Source organism: Diadema antillarum, unplaced genomic scaffold (assembly GCF_040938485.1).
Source record: "Diadema antillarum isolate AM-2024a unplaced genomic scaffold, OU_Dant_1.0 seq00000713_RagTag, whole genome shotgun sequence".
Taxonomy (NCBI): Eukaryota; Metazoa; Echinodermata; class Echinoidea; order Diadematoida; family Diadematidae; genus Diadema; species Diadema antillarum.
Window position 1 is genome coordinate 59,625 of NW_027271617.1, and position 25,568 is coordinate 85,192.

General features: G+C 35.8%; 1 protein-coding gene across 1 annotated transcript in view; it reads right to left on the reverse strand.

The window, feature by feature from the left end:
• LOC139737897 (uncharacterized) overlaps positions 1–18,396 on the reverse strand; it is a gene marked incomplete at its 3' end in the record, with an annotated part of 76,110 nt that extends 57,714 nt beyond the window's left edge. The window contains exons 1-5 of the mRNA XM_071648565.1: positions 18,362–18,396; positions 16,505–16,573; positions 14,959–15,108; positions 13,695–13,766; positions 12,284–12,355 (exon numbers count right to left, since the gene is read on the reverse strand). Of these exons, the coding sequence (XP_071504666.1) occupies positions 12,284–12,355; positions 13,695–13,766; positions 14,959–15,108; positions 16,505–16,573; positions 18,362–18,396 (398 nt within the window). The remainder of the gene's footprint in view (positions 1–12,283; positions 12,356–13,694; positions 13,767–14,958; positions 15,109–16,504; positions 16,574–18,361) is intronic.
• Positions 18,397–25,568: the final 7,172 nt, after the last annotated feature.

Consider the following 25,568-nt stretch of genomic DNA (forward strand, 5'->3'; position numbering starts at 1 on the left):
GACCCATAGCAAGTCCATCACACAAAATGCCCTCTCCACAATTAATGTAAATGTCAATTTTCATAATGTTGTATGTTTTTGATAATCAGGTTATACAATGTTGCCTTCCCATCAAAGTGAAAAAGAATAGTATTGGACAAATTAAGAAAAAAGAAGATATGAAGGTTTTTTGTAAGTTTACTCGAAATGGTCTTCCATGGACTTGGGTCGTTCTTATATTCAGATACTCATATATATATATATATGACCGTGCATCACAAACGAACAAAAAGTCGCACACACTGATTTTGCGAGAAGACTGAAAATAAGTGAAATCGGTCAACCTAGACGATCTTGACTTTTTCATATTTTCTGGAAGAGCAAGTCTTCTTTGACATTATGCTAAAATTTGGGGTGATAAAACGGGCGGGACAGTTTTTTTTTTAAAGCAGTTTATCTCGATTATTTTTGGTCGAAAATGTGGTTAGTTGTGTCTTTAGTGTCCCTTTTTCATTTCTGAAAAAAAAACCTTGTATACACTCTACACTTTCAACTCTAATAACTTTTGAAAGGATAGTGTTACTGATTTGAAAGTTTGCATTAATTTCGACAGAATGTGTTAATGAGGCATGCTTAATTTTAGTTTAATTTAATAGTCCCTACATTATTGTTACTCGGGTGGTTTACTTCCTGTTGTTATTGTTGTTGTTGGTTGTTTTTTTTTGTTCCATTTATCCCACAGCCAGCACGGTTTGGTAAAGATTAATCGCCTGAATAGACAATGTACTTCAGGGCCTCTTTTCTCAGTTCACACTTTCCCTGAGTTTGTGCTTTTTTTCCCAATATTTATATAGGGTAGGAGAGTCCATTTGCTTTGAGTTACACATCATTTTAAAGCTTAAAGTCTGCTCTTTCAGAATAATAATTATGGTCTTAACTAAAAATTGTGGTGCAGGGTTATATATATATGTATATATGTATATATATGTATATATATATATGTATATATATATATATATATATATATATATATATATACATATATATATATGACCCTGCACCTCAAAACAAACAAAAAGTCGCCAGACATGAATTTTTAGTTGAGACCATATTCTGAAAGAGCAGACTTTAAGCTTTAAAATGATGTATAACTCAAACCAAATGGACTCTCCTAACCTACCTAAATATTAGAAAGAAAGCACAAACTCAGGAAAAGTGTGAACTGAGAAAAGAGGCTCTGAAGTACAGTGTCTAGTCAAGCGCTTAATCTGTACCATACCGTGCTGGCTGTGCCATGAATGGGACAAAAAAAAAAAAAAAACAGGAAGTAAACCACCAGAGTAACAACAATGAAAGGATTATTAGATAAAACTGAAATGAAGCATGCCTCATCAACACATTCTGTCCATAATCAATGCCAACTTTCAAAGCAGTAGCACTATCCTTTCAAAAGTTATTAGAGTTGAAAGAGAAGAGTGTGGACAAGGTTTTTCAGAAATGAAAAAGGGATTCTAAAGACACACCTAATCAAACTATTCTACCAAAAATGTTCGAAATAAACTGCTTGAAAAAACACACACTTTCCTGCCCGTTTTATGATACCAAATTTTAGCATAATTTAAAAGAAGACCCGCTCTTTCAGATGAATGAAAAAGTCAAGTTCGGCTAGGTTGACCCATTTCACTTATTTTCAGTCCTCACGCAAAATCAGTGTGTGCAACTTTATGTTCGTTTTGAGGTGCACGGTCACATATTATACTAACGTTTGTGAAATACATCTCTGTGACATTATAAACAAATGTATAATATTGATTCATGCTCACAAATATTGCAATTGAGGAAGACAGTCAAATGCATGTGAATGCAGCGTATCATCGTCCAAGGCGTTGTGTTGGTTTTCGAGATAAAGATGGGTAAGTGACCGCAACTGGCACAAATCTCCTTTATTTATACCTGAGATGAAGTTATTCCCGAGATATCTGAAAGTGGATAGTGAAAAAAAATGAGACACAACCAAAAGGAGGTACAATTTTCATTTTTTTTTTCATTTATAAAGACAAGCACTGCAAACATCATCAATTATGTAATGATTTCAAAGCCACAACTGCTGTCATTTATCGTTATGAATGTTCTATAGGATTTTGACCAAGTGTTCTTTCAGTTGGGCAGATATTTGAGACCTTTCATTATTCACCTGTTATTATCATGTTTTCCATTGATCTCTACTAGCTGTACTGTTCGAAAAGAACATCACTATTTCAAAAAGTATCTATTTATTTCCTTTTGCAGATCAAATCTCTGATTGATTGATTGATTGATTAAAAATACTATCCATTTTGTGTTCACAAAAGCAATAAAGGAATGTGTAGTTGCTGAGTTATAAGAATTAATAATTTTTACTATACAATATCAATTTGCCTATTTTAACGGACAAAAATAATTAAAATAAGTACACAAATAACACCACTGGTAACAGATGGTAGTAGTCCAAAGAGCCAACATAACATTATGGAGGTTTAATCAAAAGTGCACCTTCCATTGATCAAATTAATCAACAACCAAAAAAAGAAAGTATGATAATTATTTCGACAGCATAATACAACAATAGGACATACACAGGAATGGTATAAAGAACCACATCAACTAAAATAGCTCCGGCGTACAGAATGAAGATGAAATTGCTTTTGATTAGCCCCAAGATTGATATCTGGGGTTTTATGTTATACTGTTCTAGCGTTTCCATTGAATCACAAATGACGCCATAGCAACAGTTTAAAATTTCATTATTATGATTTTTACTATTGTTATCATCATTATCCTCATTGTTATTGCTTTTTCATACAATTGACCTCCAACAAAACGCTAACCAGACTAATCATAATTAGTCTGGATCGATGCCCTAACAGGCATCGATGATCTGATTTTAGTCGAAATTTACGATCACGCAATTGAAAAAAAAAAGAGAGGAGAAATACGGAAATTACACGATAGCTTTTTGGATCACTTACAGCTCTTGAAGATTTGGAAGAGTGCTAAAAGGCACGTGACTGTTAGATCTCTTCCGGTAGAGGTCATCTGAAATCCCTCCGAAAGCATCGACAGCAAATAGGGTTATGTTTCTTATGAGGTTGTGGTCAATGTGTCTGTTGTTGGGTAAAATGAAAAACGTATCAAAACATACTTCAAGACAGAACAAAGTTAACAATTATAACAATGTTTCCACTGTACATGTACATCTTCTAATAATCTGATAAGGTTGACTTTTTTATTTATTTATTTATTTTTTTTTTTTGGGGGGGGGGGGGGGAGGGGGGGGGGGGGTAATATCTTAAGAATCTCTAAACCAAACTTGGTACAGGGGTGTATAATGACATGTAGATGAAAATAATGATTAAATGTGGATAATTAGGTCCATTTGAGGTCAAATTACCACGGACTCAGGATACTAAAATCGTACCATACATTATAGGAATAGTGGATAATTTTGGTTTATTTATACTTAAGAAATGAAGAGTTTGTTCGCAAAAAAACCGATAAGTTCATGTTTGAAGATTTTGAAGTACGGTGTCTGTCATAACGTACAAAATAATATCTTTTAAATGATATATTGGTCAGTACATATAAAGGTACATTTTTTGAAGTTATGGTCAAAAGAAGCAAAAATTCTCTTATTATTCTCTTTATTTTTCTTGACCTTTAATCGCAAACATCTCCATTTGGCAAATATGGACCTATCGGTTTTTGCAAACAAACTCTTCAAATGCTTCAGCTTAGTATAAATTCATTTTACCGAGTGTATTACTGCTACAGTGAGATGACTGATTGAACGAGAAAAAAAAAACAACAACTGAAAGTAATTAGTATCCCTGCTTTTTAACGTTTCTGTTTTTAATAGCAAACCACCGAGAATGATAAACAGTAACGGATGTGCCGTTATCACAGTAGCATAATAGCAAAACAACAACAAAAAAGTAAGATCTGTCTTTTGGTTGATTTTCAAGACATAATGCACAGCTATCGTTGCATTGTGTTTTCCAGAATTGTCGGAAAGTGTGACTTGTACAGCTTTACACAATGTTTTGTTTGTTTGTTGTTGTTTCTCATGTGTGTGAGAAAGCTGCTCGCTCCGGAAACATTTTGCTTGATTTAAGGTTATAATGCGTTGTTACCATGGTAACACAATTTCACTTACCATTTAAAAATGTGTCTTGCATAGCTAGTTATTAAACTAAGCATGTGTATCCATATTTCATTTGAATCTCTTGAAACCTGGAGAAATAGTTCTACCTTCAAGTCTAATCCGATTTAGGAATATAGGCCTCAATGTGCTGTTACCTTGGCAAAATACATTATGTTGAAGCTGTGTCCTGCATCTTCACAAAGAACTCAACATGACTGCCAGAATCCATATGAATTGCTTGAAAACTAAATGGTTCGATTAGCAAACATTTTATCTGATATGTGTGTGTGTTAGAGTCAAAGAGTGCACACCGTCGAATGTTCATGTATGTCTGTACGTTCGTGGGTGCTATAACTATTAAACGCATGTGCAGGGGTGTGCCTGTATGACGTCACTGCATGACGTAGGATACGATACTCTCCTGAAGAGTCTTAGTTGTTATGGTGTGACTGATCAAACGGTGTGTGTGTGTGTGTGTGTGTGTGTGTGTGTGTGTGTATGTGTGTGCGCTAACGTGTGTGTGTTATTTTTGTTTGCCTTCAGCTGTATGTATCCAGTGATGCACATTTGTCATATATGTATTATCCCTCGGAGTACTTGTAAATGTGTGTATGTGCCACGTATTTAAACCTTTTGCATAAACGTTTCCTTTCGATTTCCTATTTTATTCTTTCCATGGCTGTTGTCTGTAAAGACTACTACAGCCAATGAAATTCCCTATCACCCCTATTCTAATGAGTATTCATATATAAATATGAATTTCTATGAAATGTCTCGGCGTATTACGAAATTGATTTAAAAAAATACAAATTTCTGGCTTTTGAACTTGACCATCACAAAACAAAAAATGCGGCGAATATTACGTAATGTAAGCTTTTGGCAAATGTGTAATAATTTTTTATACCATTTTTTTTTCATTTTAAGAAAACTCTTATGGTGATAAATAGGGATGTGTTTATGACGTAGGTCAAGAGTGTGACCTCGTTAGAGTTTTTCCCTTGAAGAGAGAAAGGATCAAAGTCAGAGCTATGAAAAATACGATACTTGCATTAGTAGAATGAAAAGTGTCCTCACGAAAGGATAGGAAATGTGCGTGACTTTTCATAGTTGAGACACTATGTTATGTTGCTATTTATATCAAATTTAGGTCCTCAAGCAATCATTAAAATGTTCGTTTCGTTTCACTGGAAGTATAACCAAATGACATTCGAGTAAACTTGGGTCAGAGAGCCGCTGAACAACATTTTTTTTTTTTTTTTTTTTTTTTTTTTTTTAGCGGTTGCTGCGTGTCACATCGCCGTGTCCGCAGCAGGCCTGCGCTTTTAGTCCCACCTTGTTAGAACGCGCACTCACACTGTACGGACAAGGACTAACTTGCCCATAACATTACGTACCTATTTTATCCATGGTAATTTGCATGGAATGCAGAAGTAACTAAATTGGTTATGATTGAAGTAGAATACTGATTGCAAATCACTTGAAATGCTTAGATTTTGGATTCTAACTACACAAGCACTGAGTTAGAAGTTCGGGGAATCAAGAAAACGCAGCTCTAACAATAGGTTCTAGGCACCTGACTGTCGATTTATTAGACTCTCATAATGGCTGTAAAATCAATATGCAGCTTAGAAATTTTATTCTGCAGTTTGCTAGGAAGCGACACTAAACTGTATCATGATTTTGTATTCTGTATTGTGCTTAGACGTTAGATCTCTAATCCTACATATTTCAGGTTTATGAAGTTCTATGCATTTGGAATAGAGGCTACATCTGGAAATGTAATATTAAGTTTGACATATTTGTGAATTATGTCAGAGAAAAAAACAACAAGAACATCACAATAATTATTTTGAAGTGTCACAGCTCAGTGCGACAATTACCGGTAACTAAAAAGGCAGTTACACTATAGGTAAGAAGTTCAACATATTTCATTTTACTTGCATGGTGAATTTCTATTTACGTATACCCACTTCACCTGGATATGTATTATAAATATATGTATTTCTTTATCAATCTTCACATTCAGGGTTATGGTTCCATTTATTTTTTTTAATGGTATAGTTCCCCCCCCCCCCATAGCAGGAATAAATCTCTACCATCTACCAAGCCATCAAAGAATTATGGAAAGTCTTGATTCCCTCATATTTTGCATGTTATTATAATTAGCTAATATTATGACCATATGACCTTGGAGTGAAAGAGGGAATTGCAGCGATAACCATCGACCAATATAACTCAAGCCATATCAAAGAATTATGGAAAATCTGCCCCAGTTTTCTGATTCCCTCATAATCTTGAAGGTTCATATGACCAAATATGATGACATAATGTGGCTATTCAATGGGTTGTCACTGACTGGCAGTGGGTTTGCTTTGCTACACCATGCCCTGCGTAGGCCTACAGTAGCACTAAAAAAATTAGAATCTAGCTGGATAATTGGTCCCAAAACAAGCCTAAATCCAGGTTTACGACAGACTGGAGTGATTTGTGATTATGATTATTCAGTTCAGTTTCTTTTCTTAAATGAAGCACCCTTTTAGTCAGTCAACCTCTGTAGCACGGTGAGGCCCCTTTCGATCCAGCTGGCTAGCTACGCGGGCGGTCATGTGTGGAGGGGGGGGGTGCAAAGGTTTATACGTAAAAGATGTACTTCCTCGGAAAGGACGAACTTCACGTTTTCTTAACTTTTTTGTTGCGTTGTTGATCGGTAAATATAATGAATTGCGATGCATAATACATTTGTAATAATGTATGTGTTTGCCGTATTGTGATTATGAATTATGCTTGAATAATTGGGTATATAACGAAATTTTATTTATTTATATGTGTACATGTACATAAGTATTATTATTTATGTTTGTGTGGATGTATGTATGCAGATATTCCTATGTGTATGCCCATATGCCAACAAGAAGAACTTCCTAAATGGCAATAATGAATCTGAATCGGATTCGGAATCGGGAGCTGAATATAATTATATGCATACCGCTCCACCCTGGTCAGTCACGAATAAGTCATGATGCTGTTAGCTGATTGGTCATTGGGGGAAGGGATTGTCTTCCTGGCTTTAGCAGGTTTTGGAAACAAACCTATATCAATATGTTATGAATCTCTCATGATTCTACATTGAAATTCTCAATTCATTAAAAAGGAAGTTTCAGATTGTGGGCATGGTGATCGATAAAGCATAGAACACACACGCCTATGTCAACACATGTGAAAAATTACCTTTTTTAAGTGATTTGAACAGGTTTTGGAAACGAACTCTTCTACATTGAATATTTACATTGACCTTTAACAAATATATGTATGACTTAATGTTGAAGTTTCGTTTATGGTAATGCAACACGTCAGGTACGTATACTATGACACTAGAAAACACTTACAGATAATTCAGATGTTCGTAGTATTCCATGGAAAGGACACCGTGGGGGAAGTACGCAAGTTTGTTGTCACTTACAAACCTGTATATCGTTAAATGGTATGTTAAACCAAAGTTGAAATAGGACGTATAAATACATATATATATATATATATATATATATATATATATATATATTTGCAAGGTTTGCATATTAACTACTCAGTCCATTTGAATCAGAATGATTCCAAAGTACCAATTGAAAATATCAAACAATGCTAGTATACCATTATTATTTATTTGACAATTCAGTGTTTAAAAATGTATGCATTAATATCAATCACTACATTATGTTTCAAATGTAATTGATTGCTTGCGAAAAAATTTGGGATGGACTGGCTAGTAAATATTATTGTTTTTCCTTTTTTTTTTGTAATATGTGACCGTGCATCACAAAACGAACAAAAAGTAGCACACAATGATTTTGTGTGAAGACTGAAAATAAGTGAAATGGGTCAAACTAGCCGAACTTGACTTTTTTCATATTTTCCGAAAGAGCAAGCCTTCTTTTACAATATGCTAAAATTTGGGACCATAAAACGGGCGGGAAAGTGTGTGTGTGTTTTTTTTTTAGCAGTTTATCTCGATCATTTTTGGTAGCATAATGTGATTAGGTGTGCCTTTAGAGTCCCTTTTTCATTTCTGAAAAACCTTGTACACACTCTTTACTTGCAACTCTAATAACTTTTGAAAGGATACTGCTACTGCTTTGAAAGTTGGCATTAATGCTTAATTTCAGTTTAATCTGATAATCCCTTCATTTTTGTTACTCGGGTGGTTTTCTTCCTGGTTTGTTTTTTTTGTTTTTGTTTTTGTTTTTTTTTTGTCCCATTCATTGCACAGCCAGCACGGTTTGGAATATGCGCTTGAATAGATACTGTACTTCAGAGCCTCTTTTCTCAGTTCACACTTTTCCTGAGTTTGTACTTTCTTTCCAATATTTAGATAGGTTAGGAGATTCCATTTGATTTGAGTTATGCATCACTTTAAAGCTTGAAGTCTGCTCTTTCAGAATATGGTCTTAACTAAAAATTCATGTCTGGCGACTTTTTGTTTGTTTTGAGGTGCAGGGTCACATATGAACTATAAACATGAAGGGATTGTCAAATTAAACTGAAATTAAACATGCCCCATTAACACATTCTGTCCATAATTATTGCCAACTTTCAAAGCAGTTGCACTATCCTTTCAAAAGTTATTAGAGTTGAAAGTGAAGAGTGTGGACAAGGTTTTTCAGATATGAAAAAGGGATTCTAAAGACACACCTAATCACTTTCCTGCCCGTTTTATGATACTAAATTTTAGCATAATGTAAAAGAAGACCTGCTCTTTCAGAAAATATGAAAAAGTCAAGTTCGGCTAAGTTGACCCATTTCACTTATTTTCAGTCCTCACGCAAAATCAGTGTGTTCGACTCTATGTTCGTTTTGAGGTGCACGGTCACATTATATGAAAAAGATTCTAGTTCTGCAGCACTCTCTGTATTGACTATCTCATTTTTTTAAATCGAGAACATAGAGTTCCAGATTTTATATAGAAGAGTGGATCATATTACCGGACATTTCTTCTTCTTCTGCTCTTCACAAAGCACCAGTTATTCACAAAGTTCTGAAAATTACGAATTCGGCAAACTCATGAAAATTATTCTGTCCGATTTTTGGAAAATAGACTTAAAATGTACCCGTCTCCAAGAAGTTGTTTCTTTTAACCGCTGTAAACTGGCATTTTGATTCAGGACACGCTTTTTCTAATGGAGTTATCGACGTCTTTCCCACCTTGTCATTATACCGGAATCACAATTTATACCCACGATTCACGGTACACATTCTTAACAAGCGGACTAGAAAAAAAAAAAAAAAAACTGCAAATGATCATCAAAGTAGTAACGGTTAAATGTGTAACTTGAACCTTTGGAACAGTTCACGTCATAAAATCTTGTCCTATAAAATCGACATTTTCTTCTCAATCTGGGATGAAATGTGAATTTATTTGCTTTTGATACTTTTATGTCATTTTTATGAGCCTAGAGCATGATAGGTTGTAGCTGGAAGATACCAGTTGCGACGGTGGCCTTACAATCTGGTAAGATGTCCGACGTCACGAAAGGCATTATATTTTATCGTCGTCAACTCGAACCCAGTCTTTTGTGTATGCAGCCGTCTAGACAACGAAGGAAACAAAAAAAAAATACATCAACGTGAAACTGTCAAAATGATGGTAAAGAAGCAAAGCAAAAAAAAATATGCTTGAAGATTTCCTTTCCAAAAGGTTGTAAAATCAGTAAGATCAATGTCTGTTGTTGTTGTTGTTGCTGCTGTTGTTGTAAGGATAAGAAAATATTTGCTTTGTTTTAATTCCCATGCTTGGAATATCTTGCACGCAATAATATCCTATTTTCAATGAAGCATTCTTTTTTTTTTTTGTTGACCCATCAGCAACTTTTGGAAAAAAGCACGGTTGTGAAGAGCAAGTACATATTCTTTCAGTTATAAGTTGTCATTTATCCATAAAATATTTGTTATTTGTAAAGAAGTGTCTTATTTTTGTCCATCTCATCTCTAGAGAAATTGTATGCAAATTGATTGCACTTTAAGGCCAATAATCGTCAACAATGGCAACAAGCTGCTAGCCAGCCTTGCTTGACTCTGGGGGTCACAGTCTTATCAAGCAAGCGCTCAGGTTTGGATTCTGCTGATTTTAGCACCTTTTAAAACAAAACAGAAATGGATTTAGGACCTTTGGAAAAAGAAATTATTATCATTGCCTGATTTCCCCATTTTCTCTCAAGAGTTTCATTTTTAAAAGGTTTCTGTCAAAAAGGCCAAACTGACAAAATATGAACTTAGCAACATTTGGAAGAGAACTCTTCATTCTTGATTTGTATCTTTTCAAGAATGTAAAAGTTTGACGTTAATATGTATAAAAAGAAAATGATATGAAAAATGCTTAATATGCATAGCAAAAAAGACAAACTACAAACCAAGATGAAGTAAAAAAAAATGGATATTCAGTTGTTATAGAAAAAAAAAATCCCTGAATGAAAAATCGGATTGCCCATTTTTTATTTTTGATATGATTTGATCTGCTGAAAGCAATGATGTCGATCGCATCGACAAACGTACACACGCACACCAAAAAAAAAAAAAAAAATGATGATGCCGTAACCATACAAATCGCACATTCCTTTAGATTGATAAAATCGGAATGAATGTGAGCGTTGACTCAACGCTACATTTTCATATGCGTTTATTTGTTCATGCACATCATGTAAATGAAAAATTAAGAGAAAACATTTGTATAATGCTTTTCGTGATAAGGTTATGATATCATTATGCTTACAATGTTCTCAAGTTGGGTAGCTTGGTAAACGCATTGGCATTGATGTGCTGTATCTGGTTGTTGTTGAGATCGCTGCAAATATAAAGCAAATTACAAAGCAAATGTATTTCTATCTACTAGGATATTACAAGGCTCGTATATACACATCATTGTCTCTATCTACAATAGCACAATATTCCATCATATAATATTCCGTTTTCGTAAACAGAATGCATATTGTATATATATATATATATATATATATATATATATATGAAGAGTTTGTTTGCAAAAACCGATAAGTCCATTTTTGAAGATTTTGAAGTACGATTTATGTCATAATGTACAAAATAATACCTTTTAAATGATATATTGGTCACTACATATAAAGGTATATTTCTGAAGTTATGGTCAAAAGAAGCAAAAATTTCCTTATTATTCTCTTTATTTTTCTTGACCTTCAATCGCAACTATCTCGGTTATACATCGGTTTTTACAAACAAACTCTTCACACATATATATATATATATATCTATATCTATATATATATATATGACCGTCCACCACAAAACGAACATAAAGTCGCACACACTGATCTTGCGTGAGGAATGAAAATAAGTGAAATGGGCCAACCTAGCCGAACTTGACTTTTTTCATATTTTCTAAAAGAGCGGGTCTTTTTTTACATGATGCTAAAATTTGGTATCATAAAACGGGCAGGAAAGTGTGTTTTTTTAGCAGTTTTTGGTATAATAGTGTGATTTGGTGTGTCTTTAGAATCCCTTTTTCATTTCTAAAAAACCTTGTCCACACTCTTCACTTTCAACTCTAATAACTTTTGAAAGGATGGCGCTACTGCTTTGAGAGTTGGCATTAATTATGGACAGAATGTGTTAATGAGGCATGCGTAATTTCAGTTTAATCTGATAATCCCTTCATTGTTGTTACTCTGGTGGTTTACTTCCTGTTTTTTGTCCCATTCATTGCACAGCCAGCACGGTTTGGTAAAGATTAAGCGCTTGAATAGACACTGTACTTCAGAGCCTGTTTTCTCAGTTCACACTTTTCCTGAGTTTGTGCTTTCTTTCCAATATTTAGATAGGTTAGGAGAGTCCATTTGATTTGAGTTATACATCATTTAAAAGCTTAAAGTCTGCTCTTTCAGAATATGGTCTTAACTAAAAATTCACGTCTGGCGACTTTTTGTTTGTTTTGAGGTGCAGGGTCACATATATACATTTATTTAATCATTAATGAGCATATTATACATATACATACACCTCCATGCTTTTTATTATCTTGAATTGCCATAAGCGCTTCTATGCTAGCAACAATAACTACGAAAGATGTTAGAACCGTAATTGTTAAACTACTAAACTGCTTACATGTGTAATATGTTACTGATCCCGTCAAAAACGCCAGGTTGGATTGCGGATATGGAGTTCTGGTGAAGCTCCCTGTAAAACAATATAAATCATAGTTGCTGCACTGATAACTTGGTCAATCCAATTAAGGTAAAAACAAAAACAAAAACACAAGAAACTACACACATATACATACGAACATAAATCATCAAATAGGATGTTTGGTCAAAGCAGGACATATCTTGTTTGAAACTTACCTATTCTAGTACTACCGGCATGGATAATTCAGTTGTGCAATAAAAGGAAGTTCTACATGTGTTCGGAATGTTATCATTTTCTTTCTACCAGTTCTCTTTTGTGTTCTTATTATTCATTAGTACAAAATCCTAATATGATCATGAAGAACGTAAAATGATTATATGAAAACTACCCTAATCAGACACACAAACACACACACACACACACACACACACACACACACACACAACAGATTAAATGTGACCCGTTACAACAAATTATCTGAAAGTCGGGGCAGATCGACAAAAATGGAATGTCCATACATATTCTTCTGCTCTAATTCAACAAATAACAAAACTCATTAAAGCACTTGGTTGAATAGATTTCGATGATTAATTTTGAAAAGAACGACAGTGGTCTTTTAAATCAGATTTTCGAGAAAACCTCCTTATAAGTTCATTCAGGCTTACTGCCAGCAGTCTACTCACGTACGCCCAATCAGTAAGCAGGATGTCATAAACTATATGCAGCGCTCAGTCCAAATCTTCGAACACATTTCAGAATACGAAATTATGTCAAAAACAGAAATTGAAAGGTTGTAATCTATTTTGATGATCTGACTTCAAACTCGATTTTTTTTTTTCGGCTCAACCTCAGTGACCGTCGGATCATTTTGTTGTTGTCGGTCACAAATACAAACGCTGGATAAGTTTTGTACTTGACAACTGCGAATATAATTCCCAATTCTACTGTGTTGGTTTATATATATATATATATATATATATATATATATATATATTATTATTATTATTATATGCGTGTGTCTGTGTGTCCCTTTTCACGAAATAAAACAATGTCAATGCTTATCCTTTTTTTCTCTCTCTCTCTCAACACAGTTTAAAAGTAATTTTGGTAAAATTTCTCGACAAAACGAAGCAAAGTGACTTTCAACAAGCACACGTTGTGCGTGCTACACGATTTTAGCTATACGGAACAATACAAAACAAAGGGTTATGATTATGAACACTGATGCGATGAATTTCCTTTTCTTTGAAATTAATTCTGTTCAAAGACCTTCCCAAATGTTCGAAAATAGTCGAATCTTCAAATTTGATTACATTCTTACGGTGAAAATTATGAACAAATCAAATATGAAATGTAGACCAAATAATCTGTTATGTTTATTTCAACTTACAGAATCTTCAGATGCGTCAATTTAGAAAATCCACGTGGTGCCAAGTATGATATTTCATTGTTGCTTAGATTTCTGCCGGAAGAGGATAGGAATAGATAAAGTTACTGGAAGATTTTAACTATAGCCATGGATTATATTGGAGATTTATTTCAACGTCCTTATGACATTTCTTCTTCTTCGAAATTGGTTTCTTTACCCTATTTATCAGTCGTATATAAAATTAACTGGAAAACTATTAAACGGAATGTAATAGTAAGCTTTTGTATTTTTACCGCATGATGTAGTCATTATATATGGGCCTAAAAAAGAAAGAACGAATATAAAATTTGTCAAGAATGCTAAGAGTAATGGTGATGGTAAAAGTGATGCCATAATCCGAATCTTTAATATAAACTATTCTTTCCTAACTGCTCATCATTTCCCTTGTCTTAATTCTTTACTCTTAATGAGTCATCATCTCTGTAATGACTGATTTGGTTTTTTTTTCTGTATTTTACTCACCTACTCATGATTATAAGGCATTATTCAAGTCTGATCAATCAATTTCATTACCTTCTACAACGCAAAGTACAAACTCAAGTACCGCAATATAATTTCTGGAAGCAATATATTGTTTAATCCATTCCGTATCCGTATCCATTCTTTAATAAGATTTTTCGCAACGTTACAACGCACATAATTTACAGGTTGCCCTCCATCGGTGAAAACAAACACAGGTTATCAAATATGACCGTATTATATATGACAAAAAAGGGGAAAATTGTTAGATACTAGGCTGTCATGTCCAACGTAGTATCGAGCTTTCACCGGATAGCCGGGAAGGGTGTAGGAGGGGGGAGGAATGAAATCTTATAATGGTGGGTACTGCCCTAAGCCAGCGCTATGTGTTTTGTGTGTGTTTTTTTTTTTTTTTTGAGGAAACAGAAAAAGGGGCCTGATGGCACCTTTTTGGTGACACTTACGGGGGAAACAGCTGAAGAAAAAAAAAATAAAAAGGGTTTAATAGGCATTTTCAGTAAGACATTAGGTATTCAATATACTGCCAACAAAAAAAAAAAGAAAAGAAAAAAATGGTGGCTCGACCCATGTGATGCGTATTTGCTAAAATAGATGATTCCTTTTTGTTTTTTGTTGTTAAGAAAAACAAAACATGAAACACAAAGACAAACGAAAACAACAACAATACATGCAATATAATTTATTTCTGTTTTTCTTTTCATCTTTTTTTTTTATCGCAATGGATTGACAAAGTGCCCTAACTTACAAATGTTGCAGAGGACTCTCCGAGAGGGAAGCTAGGTTGCGTCGAGACACGGATGTCAGCTTGTTGTCGTCCAGAGACAGGAATATTAGACTGGTCATTCTCCGCAGCGAGTCCGACGGGAAAGTCCCGATCTGGTTCATGCTTAGACCTCTGCAAGAAGAGAGTTAAGATATGATGCGTAAGGAATAGAACCAATTTCGGCAACAAAAGTTATATATGTGACCGTGCACCTCAAAACGAACATAAAGTCGCACACACTGATTTTGTGTGAGGACTGAAAATTAAATGGGTCAACCTAGCCGAACTTGACTTTTTCATATTTTCTGAAAGAGCGGGTCTTCTTTTACATTATGTTTTAATTTGGTATCATAAAACGGGCAGGAAAGTGTGTGTTTTTTTTAGCAGTTTATATCGCACATTTTTGGTAGAATAGTGTGATTAGGTGTGTCTTTAGAATCCCTTTTTCATTTCTGAAAAACCTTGCCACACTCTTCACTTTGAACTCTAATAACTTTTGAAGAAATGGTGCTACTGCTTTGAAAGTTTGCATTGATTATGGACAGATTGTGTTAATGAGGCATGCTTAATTTCAGTTTAATCTGATAATCTCTTCATTGTTGTTACTCTGGTGGTTTACTTCCTGTTTTTTGTCCCATTCATTGCTAAGCCAGCTCGGTTTGGTAAAGATTAAGCGCTTGAATAAACACTGTACTTCAGAGCCTCTTTTCTCAGTTCACACTTTTCCTGAGTTTGTGCTTTCTTTCCAATATTTAGATAGGTTAGAAGAGTCCATTTCATTTGAATTATACATCATTTTAAAGCTTAAAGTCTGCTCTTTCAGAATATGGTCTTCACTAAAAATTCATGTCCGGCGACTTTTTGTTTGTTTTGAGGTGCAGGGTCACATATATTGAAGTATTGTGTGTGTGTGTGTGTGTTTTAATCGGACATAACTTTTTGAAAGTAGGCCCTTCATTTACATTAATTTCATGCCAGTATTGATATATGTTATGACAGAATAAAGTAGAATTGAAGTGTGTTAATTACTTTCATGCCCAAGTATGGAGATGTTTGATAGATATGTGTATGTCTATTCGCGCTAATGTAACTTGGTATAAAAGTGTTCTAAAATATGTATTACATTGAGGAATAGGGCATTGTTTTCAAAATGAGGAGAGCATTGTTTCCTTTTTTCCAGTGAACCGAAGCGTCTTGAAACTATTTAACTTGGTATATATATTGAGTAATTGTCAATTTATTGACAAAGGTTATCACCAAACAAAAACAATCACAACAACAATGATAACGATGACATCATAATTACCCTTATTATTACAATATATTTTGTACTGTTTATTGTTATTATGATTATCTATATCATTATTATTATCAGTATTGTCATCATTGATATACTCATTATTACTGTTGTTGTTGCTGTAATCACCATGAATATCATCACTATTATTATCATTACTGCTGCTGCTGTCCAATATGAAATAGCATTTTTATTCAAACAGATGTAATGGATTATATACCGTCAACTTACAGGTACTGTATGTTTGTTCCTGAAAAGAAATCGACCGGAATCATCTCTATATTGTTTTCCATCAGACTCCTAGGTTAAGGACATTCAAGCAAACGTATGGTCATACAAACATCATTGCGAAAATACATACTGTGGAACGAAACAATAACATGTCAAATGCGGCTCCATTTTCTTGGTTTTTTTCCGCAGGGTAATTGCGATTCAGCCAAAGCTCATTTCTTATACAAGTCCGTCCCCGAATGATGGCAGAAAATAATGTCAAATAGATAGAAAAATCCTATCCTGAGGTGAAAAGTAAGCAAGATTTACCAATCGTTGAAAGCTCTCAAGTCCTTTAACGTGGTTTTCTTTTGTCACGATGGAAAGAAAACGTTATGTTTGCACTTGTAGGGAGTTTAAGATGAATGTAACTCTAAGTTATACATTTCAACATCTTTAAAAAGAATTCATAATCAAAATGTCCGTGGTATTTTCATTCCAATGGCTTTAGGTGTACTAGTTTTTAGAAAAACAAAAATTGCATACAGGAAATTGCAACTATCGTGTATATATCACTAGAAACGTGGTGGGTATAAGTGTTGTATTAAAAAAAAAAAACACACACAAATGATTACGTTGGTAACATAAGTAAAGGCGAAAGTTCTTAATGAGAAAAAATTAAAAGCGCTTACACGTGAGTGACAGAACCGGGTAACGATATTCTCTTGTAGGAGTATATATCAAATGCAATTTTATTCCTAGTCAGATCCCTGTGGAGAGAAAATATACCAATTTAGTACAATATATATATGTATATATATATACATATATATATATATATATATATATATATTATATATATATATATATATATATATATATATATATCAACAAAAGAATCCTAAAGTCGCTGACCGCCCAGCCGAGAGAAATCAATCGATCGGATTTGTGTTTTGGGCATAACTTTGTAATCTAATGTATCATCTGTCATCTGCCGAAATTTCGAAGCTAAATGATCACAGGAAATACAGGAAAACAATGTTTTTCTTGGCCAGGATTTTTCTGACTTTCAACAGAACAGAAACGTGTCCGAAGATTTGGATTTAGCGTTCCAGCTAGACTCCGCCCTGGCAACAAGGGAGTGATCTTATTGGTCAGTGCTTGGCATCCTGATTACTGATTGGTCATTGGTAGACTGCTGGCGCTAAGCTTGAATGAACACCGCAGAGGTTGCTAGGATCATACCTTCTATTTTCAAGCTGTGAAAACTGTCTTGCCTCCCCTTGATTATGATAGCGTCTAAAGGAAAACTTTGAAGGCGGTTTTCTCGAAACGCTGATTTCCAAAACCACTCGACATGTCGAGTACTGCAACTGAGTACTTTTGTTAGTCGTGTTATATATGAAATTACAGTAGAAGAGTAAGGGAAGAATATCATGTCATTTTAAGAAAATTGTCGTCCGCCGACTTTCATATCCTTTTGTTGCAGCAGGTTATATTATATGAAACAAATTTACAGAAAAATAGATGGCACATTAAACACATGAACACCCTATCAAATCTTAAAAGAATACGTTTAGGATTGGACTTGTAATGAACTTTTCATTGTTTCAAAGAGCATGGTCGTGCAACGTGGGTCGACCTGAAATGCATTAAAGTATGGTGAACGAGACATTAACATCAAGAAAATCATATAAAAGAAGGTGTTAAGGCAGAGGGAAATGTCTCCTAAAACCGATTTTTAATGTGACTTATTAAAAAACATTCGCGCCACTGAGAAATCGCGAGTTAAAACTGACTCATTTACTTCGCCGATTTTCGCTCCGGAGCAGCCGTCTTTTTCGAGCCCTAAAATACGATGTCATGAAATGAACAAACCCTCTATGAGTGCAGTGGGTCATCGAGGCCGCCATTCATAAAGCACGTATTTCTTGGTAAGCTGGTGCAATATCTGGTCTGTCTTTAGTCGCATCTGCTTTCTCGGCTGAGATATTAAAACGTTCAATTTTACTTATACTTTACGAAAAGAATTTGAGTTTGACATCGAGAGTGAATTGAGTGATGACAATGACAATGACACTGATAGTGACAGTGACACTCCTGGCAAAGTCGGAGAGGTAGAAGAAGCGAGAGAGAGGCGATGGATATGGAAGGCCCTTGTGGACATAATTCGTTTGGGGCATACGTATGCAACTGCCTTTAGCAAACGTTTGCTAATTGACCAATCAGCGAGTGCTGTTTGGCAAACGTGTGTACGGTGTTTAGGAAACGTTTGCATGTTATCTATTATATGTATGCCCCATTCCATACGTACGTTAATTTACTGCACATATGTATGCAAATGATCGACCAATCAGGTACTTCGTTTAATATGCAGCTGTATATGTGTGTATGTAGGGTGTGTGTGGCCACGGTACGTACTCACGCCCGATCTGAGCAAGGAGGTACTAAGTGTACGTATATGTGTATGTGGAAATCTCACACCGTACCTTGTTAGTTCCTAGTTAGGAGCATGGTTAGAGCAATGAGCTGAAGATGTTTTTATTGGAAACTTTTGAACTTGAATCATATTGGCCATATTGGGCTGATCTGAGCAGTACTGAGCGGCACTGAGCTGATCAGCTGGTTCTAATAGCTATTTTCATTGGTTGCCTTGAAAATCAATTTACTGGCATTCTGCGCATACGTATAAAACGGCATATGTTTGCCAAACAACACTCGCTGGTTGGTCAATTAGCAAACGTTTGCTATTAAAATGCAGTTGCAAACGTATGCCCATTTCCATGCACATGGCCCAAACGAATTATGTCCGCAACGGCCTTCCATAGACTGAGCCCACTGTGTGGATGTAGCGATTAGCACAGCGCATCAGCGCAAGGCTGATTCGTTCATCTCGTGGCGTCATAATTTTGGTTATCAAAGCTTCACATACCGTCAGATCGGGTTCAGGTGGTCTAAAAAAGGGTCTCAAACCACCATCTCTCAATCGTTCTAGAGACGTTTTTAACTTCTGAAAGTTAATTTTTCATATTCCTAGAGATTTACTCTAGAAATGTATAAATAACCTTATTTATTTCTTCTCGTTCACCATACTTTAATAGCCTAACATGTGTACATCAGGTCGGAATGCGGTTATGCATAGTTGTACATGACCATAGATTATTTGGCGTATACATTGGCAAGCTTCTTGCGTAAACGTGACCGACCACCAATACTTCCTAGCGATGATTGTCTTATACCAGTCACAGACAGCATTCACAAACTGTACAATTTGCACACATCAATATTGCCTTCTTTTCAGATTACGTTAGCGACTTTTACAAACAATCACATGTACACGGGAAGGACTTACAGTTTCTTCAAATTCACGCAGCGCGAAACATCAGGGAATTCCGTAATCAGTGTGTTGTGAATCGTCCTACAGACATGAACAAAGGTTTATGTGTGTCAATATATTTGAAACATTATTTGGCATGATAGCAGATCTTGTCATTGTATTCCTGTCTATTCTACTGACATTAAAAAAAGCAAATCAAGTAAATACTAATTCAATGTTCTTATTGCTTTGAAGTTGGCATTTAAATACATGTACTGCCTTTTGAATATTTGTCAAGAGCAAAGTAGTGTGACAATAATTATGATTATGAAATGTTCCTCACATCGATTACTTGAACGAAGTACATAATATGTAGTTCTCCCCTTGTCATCAAACACGTACAGATCTTTGATCAGAAGACATGGCGAAGGAAATCACATTTTTTTTAAAACCTCTTAATATCATTCAAAGCCAAGATGGCGTCAAAACTTATTTGTCCATATAAACTTTGGATAGCGTTTGTAAAACGTTATATAGTCAGGTCGTTTAGTGAAATCACCGTTACAAGGCGGATAAAAGCATCAAATTTAGCACAAGGATTCCTTGAGGACTATTAAAGAATATAAGAGTAGGAGCCCTCCGGGATTTTTTTTGAAAAAAAAAAACACTAAAATAATCTAATTTCAAAATGGCAGACATTTAAGTGCCATACCCTTACTTTTATGTTATAGGGGTGATAACGATGGCCTTAATTATATTACATTTCTTTTTGTAGGAGTATTTTTATATAGTTTTTCTTGTTGTTGTTGTTGTAATATAAACTCTCTTAACTCTTCATGTGCCATGGTGGCAACCCCCTGCGTGCCACGTTCTTCTGGGACATGAAGGTAGACACGCTTTGAGAAAGAATGCTGTTATTCCAATGCGCATAACTTCTACAAATTTCTGTTATTAAGCTGGACAGAATAGTGAGCAAAGTTTAGAGGAAAGTCAAACTTTGCCTCGAAATAAATTGTATGACAAATCTTTTTTCAAATTTTCTTTTGAATCTCCAGTTTGCTACATTACTGTGAAGGCATGACTTTTTCACATAAAACCGTGACAGAAACTTAGAATGTACACGCAAATCTAAAAGGCAACACCTCTTGATAGTCAATCACCACATAGAATACAAGCCGTATGAGTGAGGAAGAAAAGCGCGAGAAACGCTTTCATTGTACCGAGGGATTAGCGACTTATCGATCGGTTTTGTCGGCTTTGTTTGTTGAGCAGAATATGCGAAGTTGGCATGCCGTCGACTGAGTCGGACGTGCGAACGTGGCACATAAAGAGTTAACTGCTGGAGGAGGGGGGTAGGACAAAAATGACGGGACCCCCCTTAAACGTTGGTTGTTCTTTTGCGTGTTCGTTTTGTTTTGTTTGTTTTGTTTGTTTGTGTTGCGACACGGATTGTCGCCCCTACACGGATTGTCGCCTCCTGTTCGGGGCGACAATCCGTGACGGGCGCTGGCGGCACGGATTGTCGCCCTCGTCAAGGATTGTCGCCTGGCGACAATCCGTGACGCTCGTGCAGTTCCCAGTTTTTGACCTCGAAGGCGACAATCCGTGTTGGCAAAAAATTTGTTGCGACACGGATTGTCGCCCCAGGCTCAGGGTGGTTCCTCCGGTGTTAAGCTTTGGTGGGATAGGTATGACTGGTAAGTTATGCGTCTGTGTGTGTGTGTGTGTGTGTGTGTGTGTGTGTGTGTGCGTGTGTGTGTGTGTGTGTGTGTGTGTATTGTGAGCTGCATGATATGTGACGTGTATGATTTGCTATTGTGAGTGTGTGTGTGTGTGTGTGTGTATGTGTGTGTTGTTTGGAGTATAATAATACAATAATTATGTAGAAACTGTGTATGTGTGGTGGTTGTATAGTGGTAGTGATTTGTTTGTCTGTGTGTATACGTGTGCATGCTTACGTGTGTACGTGGAATATAGTGGCGCTACTGTGGCAATGCAAACGCCTTCAGAGTGTATGAGCACGTGTTTGAAAAATTCACACCAGCGTTGATCTAAAAATAGTATGGGTGTGTCAACCAATATCAGCGGTGAGGCGGGCTAGGCGAGAGAGAGACCGAGAGAAAATACATACGAGGGAGGTACCTTTCCCAAATGTTATTTGTCTTTGTTCATTTTTCACTTCAGTCATTTTCTTCCATCAGTCTTATAAACTAGAACGTCCATACCACTATTCTTTGTCACAGAATAGGTTTGGCATGCTTTATGCATGAGCGAATAATTTCCACACGCCGTAAAAAATTTGTCAATCGTTAGTTGATTTTAGCATAAACGAACTGCCATTGCACACCGCTAATACATTACGTAATACAAACAAACACCAACAAACACTCAAACAAATCCTCATAATGCAAATAAACCAACTCAACACTTTTTTCCATTGATATTTATTGATTTCATTCAAATCATTCATAAATACACCCATTCTGGGTGTAACATGAAAAAAAAAAGTTACATATGGCAATTCGAAACACAAACAAATCCATTTGTCAATTCATACCACAAGTAATCTCACTTCAGTCAGTCCGCAGCGTCGTATGCTAATGAGCAAATCCACCGAATTTATTCCACGCGCAGGAATTCTGCGCATGTGTCTGGCGACGAGGCTTTTTGTCGACGCAAAATGTATATCCCCAACATCGCCCGTTGTTACGTTGCCATGAACCTGTTTCCGGAGCCGTGACCGGGTAAGTCTTGCAGTCCAATAAAAGACGATTAATTCCATACTTTTTTTAGCTGAATTTGACACTTTTTGAGGGAGATACAATGGATATAAGAAGCTGCTTGCGATAGAATCTGATTTTGACATGCACTGATACATTGCTGGATCCTGACCCATCTACAACTCCTATGGTTATTTTAATCAGTTATTTGAATAGATGAGATTCTAGCGGAAATTTTGATACCAGCCTCATTTTGGCTCAAAAATAAACGAAGTGATCAAAATTGCACCCAAAGTCGAAGCAAATTTCCGAAAATATTGGTTTTGCGATGCCGTCTGTATGCATGTAGGGTCACGTGACCTTCACGTTAACGAGAATTCCGGACTCGATTTTGTCTCTGCAGTGGCAAGTTTTGATCGCGCACGCACTGGCCGTAGTCCCGTATGTACAATTAGATGTCCTGTTCTGTAAAATAGTCGTCCACGGTATCGTATCACAGCTAGCGCTACTACTGGTTAGAACTAAAAGTACAGAGCTCGATATAGATCATGACAGAGTACGATCTACTAGTAAAATGTACATGACATCAGTCAATTTCCCTTGTTGTATTTGCCATAGACCCTGCACTATTTTATTATCATTATTATCATTATTTTTAATAGAACCAACAGTTAAGTTCTACATTCTATAGTTTGATGAATTCAAAATACATTATGGTATGGGAATATGTACAATCATAATAATGTACCACCTCATACTATTCATACTATCACAGTCGTAGCATTAGCATTCTGACAATTTGAATACAATGTGGTGATGTACCAATGTTTTTTGTGACAAATGAAATATTATTTACTTCTGGTTCCACTGTGTTTTAATAGACTTGACAAATGCATGTTTCGTATAGATTACGTTCATGCCAAATGTCATTTTATTTTCATCTCAATTGTTGCTATTTCACTTTTTTCTTTTGCCTCTTTGTAAAATTTCTATAATGATCTTTGAACAATAGAAAGACAATGCTCTCCTTTATAAATGCCATTGGAATTGAACTGTATAAATTCCAGTTGTATACATTTTTGCAATTAGTTTCATTCCTGACAAATATTTAGAATAATTATAATTGTTGTGTAATTGAATTGTACTGTAGTCCTTCTCAAAGTATATATATTTTTTGAACTCTGAATTAACCTTTCAGCACCAACCCCTTGCGAGATATGTGCCACAAAAGTAGCTTCTTGCCAAAAGTGTATGAAGACACCAACCAAACACCATCTCCTGCCCCAAGCCAACAATGCCCCACCAAGTGAGCCACTGCGGGGACACCAACCCAGTCAGCTCCTGCTCTACGCCAAGAGTGCTCAAGAGACAGAACATCCAAGCGTGTGACCCTCCCGCAGGAACTGGTAAATTGGATACAGGATTGCATCTGTAAGTTATAATTCTTGCTCTTTTCAACTTGCACTCAAGTTCCTCAAACAGGGATTAATAAATTGAAATTTTAGTTGGTACAGTTGTATTGTAAATTTTTGTTAATGATTATGGAGCAATAGAAAAAGTGTAATGTTCTTATTTAAGATGCCACTGAACGTTAAGTCATGAAATTTAATTGTACACATTTTAAGAGTAGTCAAATGAATTATGGGCAGTAGCTTTAATGACTGTAATCCTTCTCTGGCTGTCATGTAATTGTAGTTCTTCTTGAAGAATATTTTTTAAACTCTGATTTGCCTTTCAGCACCAACCCCTTACCAGATATATGCCACAAAAGCAGCATCTTGCCAAAGGTGTATGAAGACACCAACCAAACACCATCTTCCCTGCCCCAAGCCAACAATGCCCCACCAAGCCAGCCACTGCAGGGATACCAACCCAGTCAGCTCTTGCTCAACGCCAAGAGTGCTCAAGAGATGGAACATGCCGTAAATGCTCCATTACAGCTTGTTTGTATGACCCTCCCGCAGGAACTGGTAAATTGAATGCTGTACAGGATTACATCTGTAAATTATTATTCTAGTTAAACCCATTTTGTTTGGTCAGTATAACACTCAGGGTGTATCCCCAAGTCAGTAGAATGCTCATGAAGATCAACTGCTGCCCCCTCATTCTGCTCTTAGGTTTCACAGGTTGTAATCATGCTGGGTGAGAACTGTCTGGGCAAATGCCCCAGACATGTCCCACTATTCATGTATCCAGACATCACTCAATATGGCTGCTTTTCAGTTATTCAGGAAAAAGATTCTACTTTTGCTGACTTTTTTGGGATTTACAAGAGACATTGAACAAAGAAGAAATAATGTTGCATATTTAACAAGACAATGTTGATTTAAGAAAAATAAGTGTGTGAATAAGCAGTGCAAATGTAAAAAACAGGGGCAAAATTGTGGTCCTGGTTGTACATGCAGGAATTTTACAAATTTAGATAACCATGTAATTATGGAAAGTGAAGGTAGTGATAGTGACAATGTAAAATCTAGACACTGCAGATTTGTCTGAAAATGGTATAGCCTTGCTTGCATTGTGATCAAAGTTGCACAAACCAAGCATATGTGCATTTATACCTGTTTACAGAAACTTCTTTTTATTTCTTTTGTTTCAACAAAAAATTAAGGGGGGGGGGTGTGCGCCGGTTGCGGTCCTCCCTGGATCCGCCACTGTGAAGATGTGTCAGTCAGTTTTGATAAGTTATTTTGTCTAATGCAGTGTGTGAAGAATGTGTGTGAATAATGAACATGTATTTATCTAAGAGCAATCCTACCTCTGCATACTACTAGCATACTGATTCTTTGTTTTAGCTTTCTCGTTTAAAGCCTGTATTGTAGTTTATACATTTATGAATTATGTTATTTGCCCTAGGTTTGTGTGGCAAACTAAAGTTTTGATGGGCAGAATGTGACCAAATACCTACCCTCATCAAATTTGAAGTTCCACATACTGTAAAAGTGGATATTTTCGCGCTTGGCCGGGTAAGAAGAGTTTCGCGTGATTTTAATTCCACGGAATCAAGACATCCCACACAGGAATATGTGGCAAGCAAAAATATCCACAT